The sequence below is a fragment of the Pinus tabuliformis genome, chromosome X (assembly GCF_031772625.1).
Source record: "Pinus tabuliformis cultivar Carrire ecotype Pingquan chromosome X, CPIR1, whole genome shotgun sequence".
Taxonomy (NCBI): Eukaryota; Viridiplantae; Streptophyta; class Pinopsida; order Pinales; family Pinaceae; genus Pinus; species Pinus tabuliformis.
The window spans coordinates 269917548-269943136 of record NC_142308.1 but is presented as its reverse complement, the minus strand read 5'-3'; the positions used below and the strand labels follow the sequence as shown (position 1 = coordinate 269943136).

Here is a 25589-nt window from a genome sequence, read left to right as displayed (position 1 = left end):
TCTAAGTTGATCTTAGCCATCGATTGGATCACGTTAACTTCTAATCGTGGCCATTCATTTGTGAATGAGAGATTATAAAGGGAATCGATGGGCAGCATTGGAGATCATTCGAGTTGGATGAGTTTTTAGTAAGACATCAAGAGGGTTTTAGCATCAGTGATTGAGGAAAGCTTCGCAGGGTTTATGCTTCATTTGAGAAGACTTCTAGCTTCTAAGTTTCAAAGGGAGTTTTGCTGGCCATTTTAGTATTTGCAGAGGAAGAGTTATTTTTTGGAGGTAGTACGAGTTGCCAAAACAAGTTTCTATAGGTCATGTGAGCTTTCCAAACGCAGTGCGATTTTGTCAAGAGGTTGTGCGAGTTAGCCAGGAAGGAGTGCGAATTGCTTGGGACATTGTATGAGTTGCCAGAGAGGCAATGCGATTTGCAAAAGTTAAGTCGTGGGGTTTTCCTAGTTCGATTTGATCAGCAGTGGTGAAGATAAATTTGCCGGAGTTTTGCCAGAGCAGTTTATGTAATTTCTCAGCAGCATATTTGTTGAAGATAAGAATAAAACCCTAAGACTGAAGACTGGTTTCCCCCTTCTTGGGGTTTTTCCTGAGACGTTTGTCCAAAATATGTGTTATTTGTGTGATTGGTTTCTCGTGTATTCCGTTGCAAATTTTATTTGGTGAAAGGTGTTATTTATGTTTTTATTCATTACTTTCAGCAGATAAATTAATTTGTTGTGTATAATTATTGGAAATTTCACACTTGGCACTCATATCTTGAAATTTTTACATGAGTTATGCTCTAACACATCACACGCACTAAATCAATGATTAAGGCTTTAACATTTCACCTTTAATGCAATTACATGTGCTGGAATACATCATTGTTCAAGGGTTTTGACAAATTTATCCTGAATGTTTTACATGAGTCGTGCTTCAATAATCTATAATGCTTTAATGGGATGGCTGCATTAACGACATAAGTTGGTCTGCATTAATGCTTGTGTAATGGCTATTACACAGAAATTGGTCTGCAATAAATGTGTTTGGTGACTGCCATAAATACAGACAAGCTGCCAAGATTTGAGGATTGTAATATTAATTATTAATATTTATATTTACTTATCAACATGTTTATTCACTCTTCTTAAATGTAGATGCCCTATATAGCATTTGCATTTTGTTGTCTCATATTCCACATCAACTGTCTTACACAAATCTATAACATCTAAAATATTCTAGCTCATCCAAGCTTTTAACAACTTGGCATCACAACTATACCAACAGAGTGCAAGACCAAGGGTGACAGCAAATCAATAGACAAGACAACTGAAAGATAGGAAGTCATACATAAAAATGTATTTTAATCCAGAAAAGAACTCCATAAATACTAACCAGTAAAATTTATCCATGCGCCCATCACGAATAAGAGGAGCATACAATGTTGAAAAATCATTTCCTGTAACGATGATTGGAACACGATTAGTAATGTCAGACTCTTTCCAATCTTGCCCAACACTCACTCTTGTAGGATCATCTGCCAGATTCATCAAGGTTCCAATCACTATTTGATTGTTGACTGTCATTTGGGTGTTTCCTGAAGTCAAAGACCAAAGAATATAGTTAAGGAACAGGTTATTGATAATAAAGTTAGAAGTCATACACCCACAACCTTTAAATTTTTTCCTCCTTAGATCTTCCAGGTTATAAACATTCACAAACAACAATGATCTAAAAATCGAGTTAGTGCACCTCAAGATGCATGGATTTTTATCATCATTAGAATTCATGGATATAACATGGTTAAAAATCATAAAGATCAAGTTCAAAACACAATTAACAAAGAGACACGTCGTTTTTAGAATAGAGAGGTCTCTATACTTTGCCTTATTGAAATACAATACAACCTCCCAAATAATTCTAGATTTCACCTTAGTTGTCATCTGTAGTAACATTTAATATAGCAAAGTAGCAATGATGTGTTACATGGTGCCTTTTGATAATATCAAATAACAAAGGCTTGCTAAGAAGTGTTCCTAGATATTCATACCAAATCTTCCAACGCCTGCATCAATGTCATTGATCATCAGACAACTCATTTTACCCTGTAAGAGCCAAGGTTTCATGATTACGAAGAGTAAACTAAAATATACAAACTAGGTACTAATGTCATATAAGATCATTGAGTATTGCATTTTGATTTGCAAAACAGAACAAAATCCAACTTCGTGCTAGAACAAATCTGAATAGATTATATTAAAAAATGACTATTGTTACAACCCAAAACAGATTGTTGAGATACACTCCCACAATATGAAAAACGGGACAATGCAATGAGAATATGAAATTTTAAAACCAAGGAACAGCGTGAAAAAAGAGTAGGAGCTAGATTATGTTAAAAAATGACTATTGTTACAACCCAAAACAGATTGTTGAGATACAATCCCACAATATGAAAAACGGGATAATGCAATGAGCATATGAAACTTTAAAGCCAAGGAACAGCGTGATCAAAGAGTAGGAGCTAATAGCCATTCTAGAGTCACCACACCATAAGATGACTCAGTTCAAATTAGCTTGAACTGTACAAACATGAACATAGCAAACCAGAATGGCATGAATCATGTGCCAAAAGTTAAAATGCAAAAAGAACGCAAGGGATGAATTGTAGTCAAAAGCCAAGTTAGCTTGAGCTCTACCCCCTCTACCCCCTCATGTGAGACCATTACCCCAGCCCCATGCATATCATGATCTATCAAAGTAAAAGTAACCTAAAAGACCTAAAAGAACATCCCAACCCTGATAAGCAATGAACTTCCCATACTAATGAGGATTCAAAAGAAAATTAGTGAAGCATGTGAAACAAGCCAATCAAATGTTGAAGTTTCTAAGTTTACTTAGTTAGAAACCCTCCATGCACTTTATCTGATTTATCATTTATTCCTACCTACTTGTTCTGTTACTTAACAAGTTATTTACAATGTAAATACTGAAATAAAACACTAGTGCATGCTCAACATATTACAGATCAACAACTGAAGGAAACAGAAACAATCACACCAAATGACACCATTATTTTTGGACCAACGTCCCCGAAAAACCCAATGTGGGAAAACAGGTGCAGCTATCTGAGGGTTTTCTTATTAAGCAATATCAGAGTACAATCTAGGTGCCGAAACTGGCCTACCCAACAGAGAATTTCCTTGGCAGTAATTCCTCTCAATTTGAGACAAATCTCCTAGCTGAAACCCCGAATAATCCTTCCAATAGCTCCTCAGCTCCAATCTGCCCCAAAAACCCCAGTGTATGCCCTTTCTGGACTGCATCAACCCCTCTCTGCCCAGCACTGGCCCTACGTCACCCTGAATGGGTCTGCATCAGCCTTAGGAGGCCCTACATCAGCCTTCTGTCTCTCTGTGTCAGCAACGCTGGCCTCTCTGAGGCTCTGCGCAGCACCCAACTGCCTCTGTGTGGCCTTGCGTGAGCCTTGGCAGCTACTGCGTCACTCTCTCTGGCTACTTGCTGCTCTTCCGGCACTATCTCTGCCCCTCTGTCTCTCTGTACTCAATGCCCCTCAGCTGCAACTCTTGGTCACTAATTCTATCTCTCTTAGCAAACCCCGCTCTAGAGAATAGAATGACTGATCACTCTGGTGTATTCTCCAAGTGACCCTTAAGCCTCCTCTTATACTTTTCTCGTTGACATATCAACGGCCAAGATTAAGTCTCTAATCAACGGTTAAGATTAAATCTGGCTTGATCCATGTCTTTTGGACCATTCTACACAGTTTCATATTAATACACATTAATATTTTATTTTCCCTAAGTTTAGACTTAGGAACTCCATTAAAAATATTAATTATTTAATATCTCCTGAACTGTTTAGAATCTACCCAAACCCTTTCTAGGTATTGGAGATCTCATGTTCTCCAGCCTCTCCACCAAATTTCGTGGCTAGAGCACATCCGATGCTACCACAAATCAACACTCCCTCATAGCGAGGACTGTGCTCTAGCAATACTCCTCACTGAGTATTACTCTATTCATCTGGCATTGGTCCCTGTACTGATGCTAGGCCTGTTGCCCACCATCCTTTGCACTGCTATCTGTATCCTGTACTCCTACCCATGGTTCTACCACCACCATTGTTGCATCTGTACGATAGCTCCCTTTGCATCCGTGTTGTTGCTAGTCCTTTCTCCCAACACTACATCCACACTGCAACTCCTCTCATCATGATGCATCGTGCTACCCACTGCTACACTGCACTGAGAAGTAAGTAACTGATCTCCCAACTCTGACCTCTTTGTTGGGCTAGAGACCCTCTTGATGCTGAAGCTCCCTCTGTCGCTGACAAGTGCTCCCTCTCTGACCTCTACGCTGCTACAACAACTCCCTGCATCTCGCATCATTGCACCCCTCTCTGTGCCATCCTGCACTCGTGCAACACTCCCATGCCTCTCGCACTGTAGCAGCCTGCTAGCTTTGCGTTGTCTCGGGACACCTGCACTGTAGCTCACTATGTCGCTTCATCTGCATCCATCTCTACCCACATCAGCCAGTCCTACTACTCCTCTTCGAGGCTCCCGTAGCAAGGTCTAATCCAAGAGGCTCGGTACCTCGAGGATCATGCCCCTCATCACCTATAGTCTGCCTAACTACGGTTCGATGTCTCCCCACTTTTGCTTAAGTGGTGCGTGTGCACTCATGGCACGGTCATCATCTGTCAAAATTTCCTTCTCTGCCCTTGTTGGCGCTGCCTTAGTCTCGAAAGAATCTCCCTTACTTTTCTTCCTTGGACACTGGGTCACATAATGACCCAACTCCCCACAGTGGAAGCACTTGATCTTGGAGAGATCCTTCTTCTTCTGCTTCTCCTGCTTTCCCTCAAATGCTAGGGCAACATCTTCCTCCTCCTGCTTGACTTTGATCCCCTTGCTACTGTTGCTACCCGTCTTCGACTGTCGTCTGATCTCTTCTTGGCGAAAAAAACCCACATCTCATCCCAAGGTGGAAGTGTCCCTCTGCCCAGTATACTTTGGACAAATACCTCCCAGTCATCTGAGACTGCATTCAGGGTCGTCCTCACCATCAATTCTTGATTCGGCGTGGCTTCTATAGCAATCAATTGATCTTGGATCTCATTCAGTCCTCCAAGGAAGGTGTCGATCGGTTCTCCCTTCTTCATTAAATATGACCTCAACTGATTCTCAAGTAGCATTCTTCTCTGCACAGAAGTATGCTGGTACAATTTCTTGAGGGCTTCCCACATCTCATATGTCGTTTCCTTCTCGGCAATGTGTGGTACTACATGGTCCTTGACCCCGTCGAGGATGATGCTCTTGGCCCTCGCCATTGCCTCCTCGTACTTGTCATTATCATTGGGGTCGACTAGGATAGCTATAACCTTCAAGGCAAAGTTCTTGACACAATTTCTATCAAGTACGGATAAGATTCTGGCCTTCCAGACTGCGAAGTTTGATGCTCCGTCCAGTGTATCCTGGTCTCTTACTCCATGTAGTACCATGATGCTCTTCTACTTCCCTCTTGGAATTTCTCTGTTCAACTCCTCCGAGTCTCTACTTCCCGTATGGAAGTTCTCTTCTAGACTCCCTCTGAGTCACGATTTCCCTCCTGGAAATTTTTCTGTCGTTGTCGAGATGCCCCCTACTCTGTTCGTCTTGTGCAACCGCACTACTGATCCGGGTTTCTCGGCTAGAAACCCTCAGTAGGAACTCCCTCCTCTTGGACTTGCTCTATCAGGTACTGTTCTGACTACAGTACCTCACCAGCTCCACTCTACAATATTCCCACAGCCTTCTAAACCCCAGCAACCTAAATGTAATATCCTGTTTCATAGATATTCCCCAAAACCCCAGTAACTCCAACCAAATACGCACAAATGATATAATAACCGAGAAACTCAAAATGATAAAAATAACAGTGCTACAACATATAATAATGTATACATGAAATGTAAGCAGATACTCGAGAAATGTAGAGAGAAATGCTAAGCCATTTTATTATAGTGAGTAATGGAATGAGTACAAGAGGTGATCAGAAGGATGGCACCTCGACTTGCACCAGGCAAGTGAAGAAATACACTCAGAATAGCAAAGGAATGGCCTCTCTCTGAACTGCGTGGGTGCTGCTAGAGAACTGCCATGCTGCTACTACTACTGGAAATCAAATGAGGATTTGGGGTTGTTCCTCTCCTCAAAAAATGCTGAAACTCTGGATTCTGCCTCTACTCAGAAAACCCAGAAAAACCCAGAAAGATTTTCTGAAATGGCCGACCCTCGAAAATCGCCCCCTTGGGGAATCACGCAATCCCTCAAGGCCCTGCGCTACCACTGAGTAGAATCCTCCAAAATACTGCCTGAAACTCTGCCAAACTCCTCCAATATGCGAGAGCTGATCCCTTGCTCAATATCCCAGCTCAAATCCTCCACAATCCTCAACCAGGAACTGTCCCCAGAAGAACTGCGTCCCTCTCTCTGAAGACTACGCAGTCCTCCAATGCTCAGCTCCACCCAAATGCCAAAGATCAGAACTATTGCAAAAAGACTGCTGGAAATACCTTGCCCCAGTAGGCACTCGAAGTCCCCTGGGGCTAAGGGTGAGATCTCCGAACAGAGACACTCATTGCACTAAATAGTGTTGCAGACAGGCTAAACAGCCAACGTGCTCCAAGTCGAAGTGACTAGCTCAGATGCTCATAATCCAATGACAAAATGAGGGGGCTCCTCTCTCCTTTATAGCATTGGCCTCTCCCAATCCCAAGGCTCACCTCCTCCAACGTAATCCCCTCTTGCCACGTGTTCCTTTTCCATTTGCGCAGTGCCTCCAACTGTCTGCGTGGGCCCCATTTCTGCGTGGTCCTTTGGCCCCCTTGGCTCCCCTTTAAGTCACAACGTTGTGCTACTAGGAAGTGACTTTTATTCTAAAGTGAATTATGTCCCCTTTTCCTCACCTTTTTATTTACAAATAACTATAGAAAGCAAAATTGAGCAAAATCGAATATTCTAATTAGCCATGGCTAATTAGGAATATTACAGTCTCCCCCGGTAAAATGTTGCTTGTCCTCAAGCAACTAAAGTGATGGATGCTCTAAAATTTTCTCACTCTCCCAAGTGGCATCCTCATTCGGTAAATTCTTCCACCTCACCAAGAATTCCTAGACCGTCCTACTCCGCAGCTGCCTCTCCCTGGTATCAATAATAGCCTCTCGCTGCAACACCAAATGCCCCTCATCATCCGTGGGTGGTAGCTCATCTGTCACTATCACATGTTGTCCCAACGCCTTCTTCAGGCATGATACATGGAAAACGTTATGAATCTTGCTGACTTGGGGCAGCTCCAACTCATATGCAACCTGTCTAATCCTGTGTATCACCCTGTATGGCCCATAAAAGCGGGACTTGAGCTTTTTAGCCCCCTTTTGCTTCAGTGACGACTGTCGGTATGGTTGTAAGCGTAGGTAGACCAAGTCTCCTACCTCAAACTGTCTCTCCACCCAACACCTGTCAGCATACAGCTTCTGCTAGTTCTGTGTTGTAGCCATATTATCCTTGAGAGCTCGGAGAATACCTTGACTCTCTTGGATCAAAATCTTGGCTCTCGAAGCCTTGCTAGCACCAAACATCATGTCAGCAAAAGATAAAGGATGATATCCATACAAAGCATAGAATGGTGACATACCGATGGATATGTGATGTGTAGTGTTGTAGCAATACTCACCCAGATGTAGCCACTTCAGCCATGCTCGCTGCTGCCCACTGACATAGTTACACAAGTAGCCCTCTAGCCACTTGTTAACTATCTCTGTCTGCCTGTCCGTCTGTGGGTGATAACTGGTACTCAGTGTCAACTCCGTCCCCACGAACCAAAAAAGCTCCTGCCAAAACCCGCCCATAAAACGGCTGTCCCTATCACTGGTGATGGTCTTAGGAAGACCATGTAGCCTGAAGATCTCTCTGAAGAATAGCTCGGCCACCTGTGCTGCTGTTTAGTGTGCGGATATGGCGAAAAAGTGTGAGTACTTTGTCAGTCGATCAACGACGACAAAGATGCAATCCTTGCCCTGTACCATGGGCAACCCTGTGATGAAGTCCATCGAAATACACTCCTATTTCCCCTCTGGAATGGGAAGAGGCTGCAATAATTCTGCGGGATGGTTCATCTCTCCCTTGTTCCTCTGGCAAACATGGCACTCCTGGACATGCTGGAGTACATCCTCCTTGAGGCCTTCCATGAGAACCTCTCTCTAATGGCCTTGTAGGTTTTGGTAAACCCCTGATGGCAGGCCAATGGTGAATCATGTGATGCCTGAAGTATCTTCTTCTTGAGCTGAGACCCCTCAGTCAAGAAGATCCGGTCCCTGTAGTAGATGATCTCATCGATCACCCTGTACCTGTTATCCGCCACCTATCCATCCAAAACCTCACATGCAAGTCTATCCTTGGAGTACTCTACTAAGAGTCAAGCCCTCCAGTCTGTGTCCAAGCTCATAAGAGACAACGTGGCTGGTCTACGTGAAAGGGCATCTGCTACCATGTTGTTCTTATCCTTGGCATACTCAATGTCAAAGTCATATGCTTGGATCTTACTGATCCACTTCTGCTGCCTCTCCTGTAGCTGCTTCTGCTCCAAAAAGAACCTGAGGTTGTTGTGATCAGTCCTCACCCTGAACCTGTTACCCACTAAATACTACCAGAACTTGGCCAATGCATGCATGATGGCCAGCATCTCCTTGTCATATATAGAATACAACCTCTCGTATGGAAGGAGCTTCCAGCTCTCAAAGGCTATAGGGTGACCTCCCTGCATCAATACTGCGCTGATCCACTCTCCCGACGCATCACACTACAAAACAAATGGCTGCGTAAAATCCAGCAATGCAAGTACTGGGCCGTTGCTCATGACCTCCTTGAGCCTGTCAAAGGCTCACTGCGCTGTATCCAACCAACTGAATGCCCCCTTCCTCATCAGATATGTCAGGGGTGCAGCAAGCTGTGAGAAACTCTTGACGAACTTCCGGTAGTAAGTACATATGCCAATGAACCCTCGAAGTTCTGTCACGTTCCTCGGCTCCGGCCAATCTCTGATGGCCCTGATCTTCTCCTTGTGGACCCTCACTCCGTCCACCCCTATGATGTGTCCCAAGTACAACATCTCCGTCAACCCAAACTCGCACTTGGAGAGCTTGGCGTAGAACTGCTGCTCCTGCAAGATGCGCAACACTGTCTCAATGTGCTGGAGATGCTCCTCCCAAGTCCTGCTGTAAATGAGGATATCGTCAAAGAATACCAACACAAACTTTCTCAAGTGACTGGGGAAGATGTGATTCATGCAGGACTGAAATGTAGGGGGAGCGTTGGTTAGCCCAAAGGGCATCACCAAGAACTCAAAGTGCCCATAGTGACACCTGAAGGCGGTCTTGGGAATGTCCTGCTCCCTCACGTGAATCTGATAGTACCCAGATCTCAAATCAATCTTTGAGAAGAACCATGCTCCTCTCAACTCATCGATCCTAGGTATGGGGTACCTGTTCTTCAGTGTCTTCTTGTTCAGGGCCCTGTAGTCAATGCACATCCTCAATGTGTCGTCCTTCTTCTTCACCAACACCACGGAAGAAGCAAAAGGACTTGTGCTCGGCTGAATGTGCCCAAGAGCCAGCAACTCCTGAATGGCCCGCTCAATCTCATCCCGATAGGCCTTGGGATGCCTATAGGGGGTAGTAATCACTGCCTGTATGCCCTGCTCAAGCTCAATGGTGTGCTCAAACCCCCGGTCCGGTGGCTGTCCCGGCGGAATCTCCCCAAACACTATGGCATACCGGTCAAGGATGGACTGTATCTCTGGATGTACCGTCTACCTGTAGTCCCTGTCTCTGATGCACACAGCTCCACTGCCCACTCTACGTCTCCCTTCCAGAAGACTGCCTCCATCCGATGAGCCGAAACAGTCTGAGGCGAATATGTGTGCTGTCCCCGTATCTTCTCATGCCTCCCTGTCTTCTCATCATCCCACTCCATCTCTAGGGTCTTCCAATCTGTCGTGACCTTCCCTAGAGTGATAAGCCACTGAACACCTAGTATCATGTTGGTGTCCGGAATATCGACCACGAAAAAGTGGTCAGTCAGTGTATAGGTGCCCATCGTCACTGATAGCTCTGGAACATAATGAGCACACATCATGGTCTGATCTCCTGGGACCAAAACTGAAAACCCATCGAAGCTCTCTGTCTATATGCCTCTCCACTCAACCATCTGTGCATCGATGAAGTTGTGGGTTGCCCCACTGTCAACCAAAACTGATACTCGCTGGCCACGTACTGTCCCCCGTACGCGCAGCGTCAAATGCTTGGGAACTCCTCGCAAAGCTACAAGGGCCCCTCCAGTAGGTGCAAAAGCTGCACCACCTGCTGCTGGCGGTGGAGGTGACAAAGGACCCTGCGCGGCATGACTATCCCCTGCCTCCACATCATCCTCATCATCCTCTTCCCCGCTGCTCTCGGAGAAGACTTCAATAAAATGTGCTTTGCCATAAGCACATCTATGTCCCGGTGCCCACAGCTCCTGACAGGTGAAGCACAAGCGCTTCTTCTTCAACTCCCTCCTGGCATCATCGTTAATCTGTACTCGTCTTGGATTCCCCTTCGGAGGTGGAATCCTCACATCCTTCCCCTTAGGCTGAAAAGCCTGTCGCTGGGGGTAAGGTGTCCGGGTCTTAGGTAAGACATCCTGTAAGTCTCGGGTCCTGCTAATAGCATCCTGGAGTGTGGTTGGTCTAGTGGATCTGACTAGACCCCGAAGTGGCTCTGCTAACCCCTCAACATACATGTAGATCCTTCGTGCCATGGATAGATCTGGCACCATCACTGAAACCCTCAAAAAGTCCGCAATGTAGGTCTCTGGGCTCCCTGTCTGTTTGAGCCTCGTCAGCTCAACAAAGTGTTGTTCTGGATCCCTCCGGTCAAACCTCTCCATCAATCTCCTGGTGAACTCGGCATACGTCGTCACTGTGGAATGCCCGAGTGTAACCATCCCATGGAACCACCAATCCTGGGCCTCACCATCCAAATGTAATGTCGCCACCTTGATGGCCTCTATCTCCGACATCTGGTTAAGCTGGAAGTAAATGTCCAACTTCTCCACCCAAGACTTTGCTGAACTGTTTGATGAACCATCAAACGTAGGCAAGTGGAATCTACTAGTTGCACAGTGGGTGTCACCATCATGATAATGCCGGTACCCTCTGTGATGGTCGCAGGGTCTACTATCCCACTGGAGCTGGACAAAGTCTCTGAATGAGAGAGCCTCCCTGAACTGCTGCCCATAGGCCTAGTACTCTACAAAATAATCGCCCATATGACTAGGCTCTGCCTCCTGCTGGGCTTCGGCCCCCGTGTCTGCTCCTAAGAAAGTGGACATGGTAGAGCGTGTAGGGGCATGTGAGGCCACCTGCTGAGTAGTATCACGCTGCTCTGGAAAATGGTGGGATGCACCCGATCCCTCACCAACCTGGAAAACCCGTGGGCTCTCACGCTATCTAGCCTCCACTGCCGTGAATCTCTGCCCCATCACCTCAATCTGCCTCGATAGATCCTGTACTGATTTGAGGAGCATGTCCGCAAATCTCCTCCCATCCTCATCTGCCATCGGATCCTCCTGCTTTGCGTCCACTACAGGCTCCTTCTGTTCTGTGTCCACCACAGGCTCCTCATGTTCTGTGTCCACCACCGGAACACAATCTCCCTCTCTGTAGGTATTCTCCAACCTACGCCCAGTGTCTCTATATCTCGTACCTCTGTAACAGATGTAGGGTTTTTCCCCCGGTGTCATAGATTGCTAGCTCCACAAGCTGAGCCAGATCTATGCTCTGATACCACTGTAATATCCCGTTTCAGAGATATTCCCCAAAACCCTAGTCTCCAAGCAAATACACACAAATGATATAATAACTGGGAAACTCAAAAGGATAAAAATAACAGTGCTGCAACATATAATAATGTAAACATGAAATGTAAGAAGATACTCGAGAAATGTAGAGAGAAATGCTAAGCCATTTTATTATACTGAGTAATGGAATGAGTACAGGAGGTGATCAGAAGGATGGCACCTCGACTTGCACCAGGCAAGTGAAGAAATACACTCAGAATAGCAAAGAAATGGCCTCTCTCTGAACTGCGTGGGTTGTGCTGGAGAACTGTTGTGCTACTGCTACTACTGGAAATCAAATGAGGATTTGGGGTTGTTCCCCTCCTCAAAAAAAGCTGAAACTCTGGATTCCGCCTCTACTCAGAAAACCCAGAAAAACCCAGAAAGCTTTTCCAAAATGGCTGACCCCCGAAAATCGCCCCCTTGGGGAATCACGCAATCCCTCAAGGCCTTGCGCTGCCACTGAGTAGAAACCTCCAAAATACTGCCTGAAACTCTGCCAAACTCCTCCAATATGCGAGAGCTGATCCCTTGCTCAATATCCCAGCTCAAATCCTCCACAATCCTCAACCCGGAACTGTCCCCAGAAGAACTGCGTCCCTCTCTCTCAAGACTGCGTAGTCCTCCAATGCTCAGCTCCACCCAAATGCCAAAGATCAGAACTACTACAAAAAGACTGCTGGAAATATCTGCCCAAGTAGGCACTCGAAGTCCCCCAGGGCTAATGGTGAGATCTCCGAACGAAAACACTCAGTGCACTCAACAGTAATGCAGACAAGCTAAATAGCGAGCGTGCTCCAAGTCAAAGTGACTAGCTCAAATGCTCATAATCCAATGACGAAATGAGGGGGCTCCTCTCTCCTTTATAGCATTGGCCTCTCCCAATCCCAAGGCTCATCTCCTCCAATGTAATCCCCTCTTACCACGTGTTCCTTTTCCATCTGCGCAGTCCCTCCAAGTGTCTGCGTGGGCCCCATTTCTGTGTGGTCCTTTGGCCCCCCTTGGCTCCCCTTTAAGTCACAACGTTGTGCTACTAGGAAGTGACTTTTATTCTAAAGTGAGTTATGTCCCCTTTTCCTCACCTTTTTATTTACAAATAACTATAGAAGGCAAAATTGAGCAAAATCGAATATTCTAATTAGCCATGGCTAATTAGGAATATTACACTGAAGGTAAGAGCTCCTAGTCTCTGCGCAATCCCGGCACCAGCAACCCAGCCTCCTTAGCCAACTGCGTCAACCCTCCCAACTTCTGCGTGGCTCTGCATGAGGCTCCCTTTGGCTTCCATAGCCTCTGCGCTACCTCTTCCCTGCTCACCCTTGATGAAGCAGGCACTGCGTCACCCTTCCCTTGTTGCTGCTCTCTGCTGCTATTGCTCCATTCAGCTGATGTCCTCAGTCCTCCTGTGATCTGCAATCACACTCTGATACCATGTGGAAGTTTCTAAGTTTCTAAGTTTAAATAGCTACACTTAAAAATTAATAACAATTAAAATTAATAAGTATAACAATTAAAATTAATAATTAATTAATTAAAAGAAATACAATGAAAATAATTTTAAAAAAATGAATATAATCATAAATGGATATTGAATTAAATATAATTATAACAAATAAAATCAATAATTAAGTAAGACTAATATAACAATTAAAGTTATTAATTATAAAAATTAATAATTAGTTAATTAAAATAAATACAATGAAAATGATTAAAAATAAATAAATAATTAAAATTAATTAAAATAATAACAATTAAACTAATATGAAAATTAGAACAATTAAAATTAATAATTAATTAATTAAAATAAATACAATGAAAATAATTAAAAACAAATAAATAATTAAAATTAATTAAAATAAATATAATTAAAAAATATAATTAATTAGAAACATAATTAATATAACCCTAAAGAAATTAATATAACCATAACCCTAATAAAGATAATAATTAGATAACAAATTAAAACATAATAGAATAAATTAAAAAAATAAATAAATAAATTCTAATATCTGTCGGCTAAGCATCTCATCTATATATATGTGAAGAAAAATTGAGAACAGTCTTTCAAATAATATTTCACATCCTGAAGATGAACCATCGTTGTTGGTTCGAAACGTCGATCGGAAAGAAACCTAATGCGATGTATCCGAAAAATAATCTACATAATGATGAAACTCGCAGAAACCTCAAAGACAAAATAGTTAGAAACTCTCCATGCACTTTATTTGATTTATTCCTACCTACTTGTAATGTTACTTAACAGGTTATTTACAATGTAAATACTGAAAATAAACACTAGTGCATGCTCAACATATTACAGATCAACAACTAAAGGAAACAGAAACAATCACACCAAATGACATCGTTATTTTTGGACCAATGTCCACGGAAAACCCCAACGTGGGAAAACCAGTGTAGCTATCTGAGGGTTTGCTTATTAAGCAATATCAAAGTACAATCTGGGTGCCAAAACTGGCCTACCCAACAGAGAATTTCCTTGGCAGTAATACCTCTTAGTTTGAGACAAATCTCCTAGCTGAAACCTCGGATAATCCTTCCGGCAGCTCCTCAGCTCTAATCTGCCCTAGAAACCCCAACGTCTGCCCTTTCTGCACTGCGTCAACCCCTCTCTGCCCAGCGCTGGCCCTACGTCAACCTTTGGAGGCCTTGCGTCAGCAACGCTGGCCTCTCTGAGGCTCTGCGCAGCTCCCGCTGCCTCTACGTGGCCTTGCGTGAGCCCTGGCGGCTACTGCGTCACTCTCTCTAGCTACTTGCTGCTCTTTCGGCACTATCTTTGCCTCTCTGTCTCTCTGTACTCAATGCCCCTCAGCTACAACTCCCGATCACTAATTCTATCTCTCTTAGCAAACCCATCTCTAGAGAATAGAATGACTGATCACTCTAGTGTATTCTCGAAGTGACCCTCAAGCCTCCTCTTATACTTTTCTCGTTGACATATCAACGACTGAGATTAAGTCTCTAATCAATGGCTAAGATTAGATCTAGCTTTATCCATGTCTTTTGGACCATTCTAACACAGTTTCATATTAATACACATTAATATTTTATTTTCCGTAAGTTTAGACTTAGGGACTCCATTAAAATATTAATTATTTTAATATCTTCTGACCTGTTTAGAATCTGCTCAAACCCTTTCTAAGTATTGAAGATCTCATGTGCCCCAACCTCTCCACCAAATTTCGTGGCTAGAGCACATCTGATGCTACCACAAATCAACATCAAAGCAAAATAGAAGGCTAATTAAGTGATCGAAAAATTAGTGTGGAGAAAAGGGGGACTCGAGTATAAAAAACGGTCCCCCTACAAAGGCACTCACGGATGATGGTCTTTCATAACTCATGTATAAGACTATGACACACTCATGAAGTTCATCTCTAAGCAAATCACTTGCTGCATACACCTATTAATTGAAGGGTTGGCCTAGGTTCCTCCACTTGGGGCCTTTTCTTTCATTGTTATTTGGCAACACCAAATAGGAGTAGTTGATGATCCTCCTCCTTGTATCATGGAAATTATGTACTTTTAGTAGATTTTGATGGACATTAGCCTAATTAGGCTAATTACTTGGTTTCCCTTGTATAAATAGGGGAGCAATAGATTGCATTGGATCATTGCACATTGTGGAGAGATCATTTCTATTAGATTGGGATTTTTTTCTCTTGTTCACTACGGAGGCCTAGTTGAGTGGCCTCCTTTGTGAGACTTTTGATGTGGATGGATTCTCTTTTCATGGATGATTACTGTGAGCTTTGATGAATGCATGCAAATTAATGTAAGTTTATCTTCTTTATCTTGTTTATGTTGATGGATAATGGTTATTAAGTATTCACCAAATTGTTGCCAGCATTTTTATCTCATTATTCTCCTTAATCAAGGTTTCTCATCAAGTTCTTTGAGGTGACCTTAGTGTATCTCCTTCCCTTATTTATTCTTGAAAATCATATGAGGCCTAGGTTAAATATCTAAGAGACACAATTGGGTCTCCCTTAGTTTTTAATACTACATTCTTTCCATTTTTCCTCCCAATATTGTTGATCCTTGAATCCATTAGCCCTAGATTGACAAAGGCAGTAGTCCTCTCTTTTATGACTACTTATTGTAGAAATTCCTTCTAGATTCAAACTATTTATGTAATTTGCTAAAAAAAAAGTCTTGAATCTACTATACTCATCAGCATAGACAATTAATTGATCGAGAAATCACGAAGTGTTAGGATATTCAGACACATAGGAAATAGTTAAGTATAACGTGGTCTAGTGTAGAGTTGAGTAAAGTGTGTTTCTTTACTATGTACTTTTGTAACTTACAATCCGATGGTCACGATATGTTCTAAACATGAAGTGATCCGAAGGTTCATTCTCTCCTCGGTATTACCGACACTTGATCCGTGGCTTAACACCCGATTGGTCCATAATCTCTATTTAACGAGCATGGAGGGTCATTTGTAGGGTGACCGTTCATGCAAGAAGCTTATGTAAATTTTCTTTTTTTATTGATAAATTGCCTGAAGTGGTCGCGTTGGCTCAGGCCGTGGACTATTTCCCTCTTTGAGGGTTTTAACCACATCAAGAATACTGGTGTATTGATCTATGATCTGTTTGTGAGCAGTGTTCTTTGGTGTTCTATCTGAGGAACTTACCCTGTAAATTCCTACATGGTATTAGAGTTATTTGAAGGCCGCATCCATTGGTGATCCAAATCGGAAGCCAGTACAACTGCATCCGATTGTCGTTTCCTAGATATACTGTTTCTGACTGCTTTTTGGCCGAGAGGACTACTCTATTGTGTTAGGAGCATCTGTTCCAGTGAGGAACCCCTTTCATTTCACGTGAAAAGGTTTCTGGCAACCCTCGCTATGTCATTTTTAAGCTCTGGAGGTATACAGCCTTTATTTGCAGTTTTAGTTATTTATCTCTCTGTTTATTTTGGTTTATTTATCTCTCTGTTTTTAATTACCAGATCTATACCTTTCATTTCTGCATATGCTCTTTACCTCGCGACTCTGTGATCTGGGCAAATCAGAAACAAAAAGGAAGGATTTTTCGCATGTGTATGCTCTTTTTCGCCGTGCCTTAGTGTGATCTCGGAAAATTAGAAACATTAAGGAAAATATTTAGTTTCCAGTGAAAGCTAACTTCAAGCCATAAGATTTGGGTTTTTTTGTATGTCCGTATTGGGTTGTGTGGTTTTTTGTTTTATTGGGAAAAAGGCTTTTTTCAAGTAAGCATGCACCCCAAAGCTTCAGCGACTAAAAAAAAAAAACCCTTCCTCTTTTCCAAAAATTACTAACCTTTTAAACTAGCTCACTTGGTCCAAAGTTACTTTATGAGAATAGAGGTCTTGGGTTCAAGTCTTTCTTTTTGTTGAAGTCTATAGAATTTTACAGGGCTGATTTGACTATGTATTGGGTAAGTGAATTTGATTTTTATACTCTTTTTCTCTGCTAAACTATTGAATAATAATAAGAAGATTTGATCAAAGGGTTTTCCCCACATTGGGGTTTTTCCCTGGCATCCACCAAATCTGGTGTCCTCTTGCCTTGGCTTGTTTTCTGCATATGTTTTTATGTTCTATATGCATTTACTGTCAGTTAATGTGATTGTTATTGGAAATAACTGGAAATTGTCATTGGGTTGCTAAAGGAACATTGAAGTTGTGCTAAGCATAGAACATACCATTGTTATCTAAAATTAACATGGTATTAGAGCCCAGGTGAAGACAAAGCCCAAGCAAGAGAAAGGAAAAACAATCACCAAGGGAAGTTGTTGGACAAGAACTTGGAACTAGTCCCATAACGACCACATCTTACTTCAAATCCGACGACAAGCTTAAGGACAAATTTGGCTATCATCCATGGAAGATGTCTTTGGATTTGACTTTAGAAGAAAATGATGCTATGGACTATGTCAAAGGAAGAGTAGTGAAGCCTCCTTCAAGTGCACCCACCACTGCAAAAACAAAATACAAGAAAGGTGATGTTAAAGCTAAGAAAATTATTGTTGATTCTATTCACAAGCCTTTGGTTCCCTATATTTCTGATTTGCAAACATCTAAGGAGATGTATGACAAGCTTATTGGGATGTTCAAAGTAAATAATGCAAATCAAGACCTCTTTCTCAAGAACAAGTTGAAAGACATCAAGATGGATAGAGGAGAATCTATTCAATCCTACTTCACGAAGATTACCGAAATCAAGAATGATCTCCTATCTATTGGAGAAGTTATTGGTGATAGGGAGTTCATTCTTATTGCACTTGGAGGCCTTACAAGAGAATGGGATGTGTTTAACACTACCATCCTCAACAATGACAGGATTTCGGGATTTGATGAATTATTGGTTAGATGCACTCAAGAAGAATTAAGGATGATGGAAAGAGACAAGCTGTCAAATGGAAACAATCCTACCGCCTTCTCCGCTCATGATAAAAGGAAGAACAATGCTGGTCCAAAAAGATAAGGTCAAGAGTTCAAGTAGGGATTCAAAGAAGGAACCCGAAAGATGCATTCACACTTGGATTTAGGGTTGAAGGTCTCTATGACGCTGGAGGAAGTCCGTTGGGAGAAATGACTTGCAATACTTCTCTTCAATCTGAATTATGGCACCGAAGATTTGCTCACCTTCATTACAAAGCCTTACCTGATGTAAGGAAGATGGTCACAGGTGTGCCTGAATTCAACTTAGATCATGAAGGAGTTTGTCAGGGTTGTACAACTAGAAAACATACAAGGGGACCATTCCCCTCAAGTGGAAGTCAAACCACCGATATTCTTCAATTGGTCCATTCTGATCTATCAAGTATGTTTTCCGTAACATCTTTGGGAGGATATTTGTACTATGCAATTTTTGTGGATGACTTCTCTCGCAAAACATGGATCTATTTCTTAAAAAAGAAGGATGAAGTGTTCAAATGGTTCCGCTCTTTCAAATCCTTGGTCGAGAATCAAACAGGGATGAAGATCAAAATATTGAGGACTAATAATGGAACTGAATATGAGTCAAATGAATTCAATGACTATCTTAGAGAAGCTGGCATTAAGAGGGAGACCACTACTGCATATACTCCTGAGCAAAATGTTGTGACGAAAGGAAGAATCGAATTACCATAGAAGCCACCCGTACCATGCTTCATGACCAAGGTCTACCGAAGTTCTTATGGGGAGAAGCTGTCAACACCGCTGTGTATGTTCAAAATAGATGCCCACATCAAGCATTGGACTTCAAGACATTCGAAGAAGTTTTCACCGGTAAGAAACCTGATGTTTCTCATTTTAGAATTTTTGGTTGTCCCATATATTTTCATGTGTCAAAAGAGAAAAGAAACAAGCTAAATGCATCTGGGAAGAAAGGAACATTTATGGGCTACTGTGAAACTTTGAAGGTATATAGAATCTATGTGCTTGGTCAAAGAGAAGTGGAAATAAGTCATGATGTCACTTTTGATGAAGATTTTTCCCTTAGGAAAGTCGGAGATCTTCCTATCCCTAGGAAGGACAATAATGATGATGCAGGAAAGCAGGATGAATCGCTGACAGATGATCCAATGCCCAATGTTGAAGGTCCGATCGATCCCATTGATCCACCACCTAGTGAGCCCTCAACTTCAAGAAAAATACCTTTGTGGCTCAAAGATACTCTTGAAGATGCCGAGAGATATGTTGCACCAAGGGGAACATTTTGTGAAAGCAAGAAGACGAATAGGTACCAAGGATACTTAGATACCATGAGTACCATTGTACAATCCGAGCCATGTACGTTCGAAGAAGCCGTGAAACACCAAGTCTGGAAGGATGCGATGAACGTTGAATATGACTCGATCATGAAAAATGATGTTTGGGATGTGGTTCCTAGAGCCAAGGGCAAGTCAGTGGTCACTTCAAAATGGCTTTACAAAATCTGATGGGAGCGTTGAAAAGTTCAAGGCTAGGTTTGTTGCTCAAGGCTTCTCTCAAAAGGAAGGAGTTGACTACGATGAAATATTTGCACCGGTTGCCTGATATACCACCATTCGTTCGATCATAGCCCTTGTTGCCTCGCAAGGATGGAGCCTACACCAAATGGATGTCAAAACTACTTTCTTGCATGGCTCGCTTAAGGAGGAAGTCTATGTAGAACAACTCGAGGGGTTCGAAGTTCAAGATCGTAAGACACATGTATGCAGGTTGAAGAAAGCCCTCTATGGGTTGAAGCAAGCCCCCAGGGACTGGTATGAGAGGATATACAGGAGTGAAGCTGACTCGAACCTATACTTCAAGGTTCAAAAGGACAAACCTCTCATTTTGGTCCTTTATGTGGATGATCTCTTTCTGACAAGTGATGACCCTCTCATTCATCAATGCAAGAGAGAGTTGGCTTCTGAATTCGAGATGAAGGACCTAGGACTGAGATTTTCCTTTCTCAAGGAAAATACATTGTGAAACTACTTGAGAGATGTGGGATGATGGATTGCAAGTCCGTGTCTACTCCGATGGAACTCAACTTCAATAAGCTATGGAAGTGTTGCTCAGCCCGGATTAGCAAACCCTTTCGAGTATTGTCAACTTGTGGGGGCCTTGATGTTCCTGGTAAACTCTCGTCCTAACATTTGCTTTGATGTGAACACGTTGAGTCATTTTATGGTCGAGCCTCATCACATTCATTGGATTGCTGCCAAGAATCTCTTGAGATATCTCCAGGGCACAATCCACTATGGACTGAGATAAACTGTCGGAACTTTGAGGCTAGATGGATATACAGATGTTGATCAGGCTGGTAGTGTAGTGGATTGTAAGAGCACGTCTAGGTGTTGCTTCTCTTTGGGGTCTGCTTCAATATCTTGGATGAGCAGTGAGCAGAAATCAGTTGCTTTAAGCACCGTCGAGGCCGAATACATTGCTGCGAGTATGGCCTGTTGTGAAGCTGTTTGGTTGAGGAAGCTATTCAATGAGCTATTTGAGCATGCGTTGGATACCACCGTGATCTTCTACAACAGCCAGAGTGGGATTTGCCTTTCAGAGAATCCCGTGTTCCACGACCGCTCCAAGCACATTGATATCAGGTACCACTTTATCCGGGATATGGCATAACGGGGAGCAATAAGGCACCAACATATCAAGACAGATGAGCAAGTCATAGACATCATCACGAAGCCTTTGGGGAAGGTCAAATTATTAACCTTCTGAGAGAGACTTGGAGTCGTTGAAAGACCCTCTTATGAGGGTCCCACATGAGTTGGACACTAAGCTCTAGGAGTTGTTGGGGCCTTGGGGTACTTCCTGGAGCTATGAGTGACCATATGGTGAGTGGTTCACCTTCCCAAAGTGGTGCGCTATGTACAGGGTGAGTGGTCCACCTTCCCTTGTGATACCCCATGATGGTTGACATGTGTGTAGGGTGAGTGGTTCACCTTCTCCTACGATTGACATATGCAAAGGATGAGTGGTTCACCTTCTCTTGTCGATGCCCCAGCATACATCCTACCCATGGAGTTTGAGACACATGGGAAGTACCTCTCATCTCGCCAATGAGTTGGGAAAAGTGGTTACAGACCATAGCACTACCGATGGACGCAATGTGTACTGCCATACTCCCTATGACTAGGATGCATGGTTTTCAACAACTTGATCTAGGATCAAGGACTAACTTTTGTCAGTAGATAGTGGTAAGGTCTTGCGACTCACTCTCGATCATTTCTTCATTATTACTTCATGGTTCAGCAGAGCAGAGCAAAACAGTGATGACAAAGATGGTATGGCATGATGATGACAAACGGATTGACAGGTGGAATTCTCCCTAGTTGAGAGGGAGTGTTAAAATTGGAAACTAGGGCCAAATTCCACCTTGGGACAACTCATATGATGGAGATGATTATTGCATTGGATTCCTCTTTTCGAGAGGTCCAAATTTGATATAAAGATCATCTCATTCGGACAAGCAGAAGTGGAATTTTGAATTTATTCTCTCTCATGCACAAATTGTTAAGGTCAGCCTCAGCGTAATGTAGGCTCAAGAAGCCCAATAGATGTGTCCTTTCACCCTCAACGAATTGTATAAATAGGAGTGACCTCTCTCCTCATTTGGACATCACTCACTCATCATTTCTTCTCTCTCCTAATCTGATTGGTTCATACAACTTGGGGATCATCTCTTTCTCTCTCACACGTGTGGATGAAGGACGAATTTCTGGGACAGATTACAAGCCGAAATTTCAGAGTTTTAGGACAGCGTTGACTAGAGGGCTATTGACCAAGTTTGACTGCATTTTCAGGGGCAGAATTTCGCTCTCTTGAGGCCACATTAATTGGCACAAAAATCGAGGTGTTTGGGACTGTTTGACCAATGTTTCCTTCAAGTTGATTTCTGTTTTGACCGCAGAAAATCACAACAGATTTTCTCTCTCCTTTGACGGAGTTTGACCCAGTTGTTTTGCGCTGCATTTGACCTCATCTTCAGGCCGAATTTGACCAAGGAAGACTGAGCTGCATTGGTGAAGTTTTGTTGTTGTTTTGACTAACGCTGACTTTCTGGTTAGTGTTGAAGTTTCTAAGTTTACTTAGTTTAGAAACCCTTCATGCACTTTTTCTGATTTATTCCTACCTACTTTCTATTTTTATTTAACAAGTTATTTACAAAGTAAATACTGAAAATAAACACCAGCGCATGTTCAACATATTATAGATCAGCGACTAAAAGAAACAAGAAGAAACATACCACATGACACCATTATTTTTGGACCAATGTCCCCGGAAAAACACAATGTGGGAAAACTGGTGCAGCTATCTAAGGGTTTTCTTATTAAGCAATATCAGAGTACACTCTGGGTGCCGAAACTGGCCTACCCAACAGAGAATTTCCTTAGCAGCTATACCTCACAGTTTGAGAGAAATCTCATGGCTGAAACCTCGGAAAATCCTTGCGGAAACTCCTCAACACAAAACTACTCTACAACCCCTGCGTCAGCCTTTCTTGGCCTACGTCAGCCCCAGGAGGCCCTGCGTCGGCTTTCTGGGTCTCTGCATCAGACACGCTGGCCTCTCTAATGCTCTGTGCAGCACTTGGTTGCGCCTACGTGGCCCTGCGTGAGCCCTTGCTGGCTCTGTGTCACTTTCCTTGGCTACTACACTGCTCTCCCAACACAATCTCTGCCTTCTCTATTTCTCTATACTCAATGCTTCTCAGCTGGTCTCCCAATCACTGATTCTATTTCTCTTAGCAAACCCCTCTCTAGAGAATAGAATGATTGATCACTCTGGGGTGCTTCTTCAAGTGACCCTCAAGCCTCCTCTTATACTTTTCCTGTTGACATCTCAACGGCCGAGATTAAGTCCCTAATCAATGGCTAAGATTAGATATGGCTTGATCCATGTCTTTTGGACCATTCTAACACAGATTCATATTAATACACATTAATATTTTATTTTCCCTAAGTTTAGACTTAGGGACTCCATTAAAAATATTAATTATTTTAATATCTCCTAATCTATTTAGAATCTGCCCAAACCCTTTCTAGGTATTGGAGATCTCATGTGCCCCAACCTCTCCACCAAATTTCGTGGCTAGAGCACATCCGATGCTATTGACCAAGTTTGACTACGTTTTTAGGGGCAGAATTTTGCTCTCTTGAGGCCACATTAATTGGCACAAAAATCGAGGTGTTTGGGACTGTTTGACCAATGTTTCCTTCAAGTTGACTTCTGTTTTGACCCCAAAAAATCACAGCAGATTTTCTCTCTCCTTTGACCGAGCTGTTTTGGGCTGCATTTGACCTCATCTTTAGGCCAAATTTGACCACGAAAGACTAAGCTGCATTGGTGAAGTTTTGTTGTTGTTTTGACTAATGTTGACTTTCTGGTTAGGGTTGAAATTGCACTGTAGTTGACCACCGAATTTTACAGGGTTGATTTCACTGTGTATTAGGCAAGTGAATTTGATTTTTGTACTCTCTCTCTCTACTAAACTATTGAATAATAGTAAGAAGATTTGATCAAAAGGTTTTCCCCACATTGGGGTTTTTCCCTCGCATCCGCCAAATCTGGTGTCCCATTGTCTTGGCTTGTTTTCTGCGTATGTTTTTATGTTCTATCTGTATTTACTGTCAATGTGATTAAGTTAATGTGATTGCTACTAGAAATAATTGTAAATTGTCATTGCACTGTTAAAGGAACATTGAAGTAAATTGTGCTAAGCATAGAACATACCATTGTTATCTAAATTAACAAGGAATTTTGCATGGTATCAGAGCATTATTGATCAGATCGGAGGCTCAAAGGCGAATGTTATGAAACCAACTCACAAAAAGATGGAAAAGATAGATGAATGCTTTAGATATAAGCCTCTTCAAGGGGGCAACCTCCTTTACATTACACAAATGAACAATTCTTGGATGATTCAAATGACAAAACCTCCTTTCTATATATATGAGTCTAAGGGGTCACAATATAACCAAGCCGACCTAACAATAATAATATAAAGCCACAAAAATAACAATAGAGGGATTCTATGGGGCACAATAATAACAATATGGGGACAATAGGGGCACAAAAATAATAATAAAGAATACAACGACAATAGTAATGGGGGAATCACTAGTATTATAGGGACCTAACATGCCCCTCTCCTTCAAAAAATTGTTGTCCTCAACGCTTGAGTAGTTCTGAATGCTTCTGTATAATTTTCATCCTCCCATGTGGAATCTTCAATAGATAAGTTCTTCCACTTGATGAGATACTCCGAAATTGATCGATTTCATAGCTATCGAGTTCTTGTCTCTATGACTGCTTTCGGTTCCAATATAATTTTTCCTTCCTCGTCAAGTTCTGGAAATATTGTTTGAACTGGCAACTTGTCACCTATAACCTTCCTTAAACATGAAACATGGAAAACTGGGTACACTCGAGAAGCTGCAGGAAGCTCCAATTTGTATGCCATAGTACCAATCTTTTGCAACACCTTGTATGGACCATAATACTTTGGTGATAATTTATTATCCATCTTAGTTTGCTTGAGGGATATTTCTTTATATGGTTGTAGCCGTAGGAATACCCAATCACCTACATCAAAACTTCTTTCACTGCGATGTTGATCTACCTGTTGTTTCATTCTATTCTGCGCCAACACAAGGTTATCCTTTAAGAGTTGGCGAACTTGTTGGTGATGCTCAATATGATGTTCCACTGCTTGAACCTTACAATTTTCTCTTAAATATGATGTGATGGATGGTGGCTGATATCCATAAAGTGCCATAAATGGGGTCATTTTTGTTGCAGTATGGAAGGAAGTGTTATACCACCATTCAACCAGAGGCAACCATTTGACCCATTGTGTCTATTTATCATATACAAAGCAATGAAGATATCCTTCCAAACATTTGTTTACTATCTCAGTTTTCCCATCAGATTGAGGATGATAAGATGAGCTATGAGCTAACTGAGTACCAAGACAAGAAAATAATTTTGTCCAAAAATTTCCAGTGAAAATGGGATCTCTATCACTTACAATAATCTTTGAGTTTCCACGTAGCTTTCGAATTGTTTCCATAAATGCAGTAGAAACTGTACTAGCTTTAAATGGATGTGATAATACACAAAAGTGTGCATACTTGGTAAGTCTGTCAACTACCACCATGATGACACTCTTTCCTTCAAACTTGGGTAAACCTATGAT

General features: G+C 42.3%; 1 protein-coding gene across 1 annotated transcript in view; it reads right to left on the bottom strand.

The window, feature by feature from the left end:
* LOC149139426 (P-loop containing nucleoside triphosphate hydrolases superfamily protein) overlaps positions 1 to 25589 on the bottom strand; it is a 576721-nt gene that overhangs the window by 282699 nt on the left and 268433 nt on the right. Inside the window, exons 7-8 of the mRNA XM_089449256.1 lie at positions 2039 to 2093; positions 1384 to 1585 (exon numbers count right to left, since the gene is read on the bottom strand). Coding sequence (XP_089305382.1) covers positions 1384 to 1585; positions 2039 to 2093 — 257 coding nt within the window. The remainder of the gene's footprint in view (positions 1 to 1383; positions 1586 to 2038; positions 2094 to 25589) is intronic.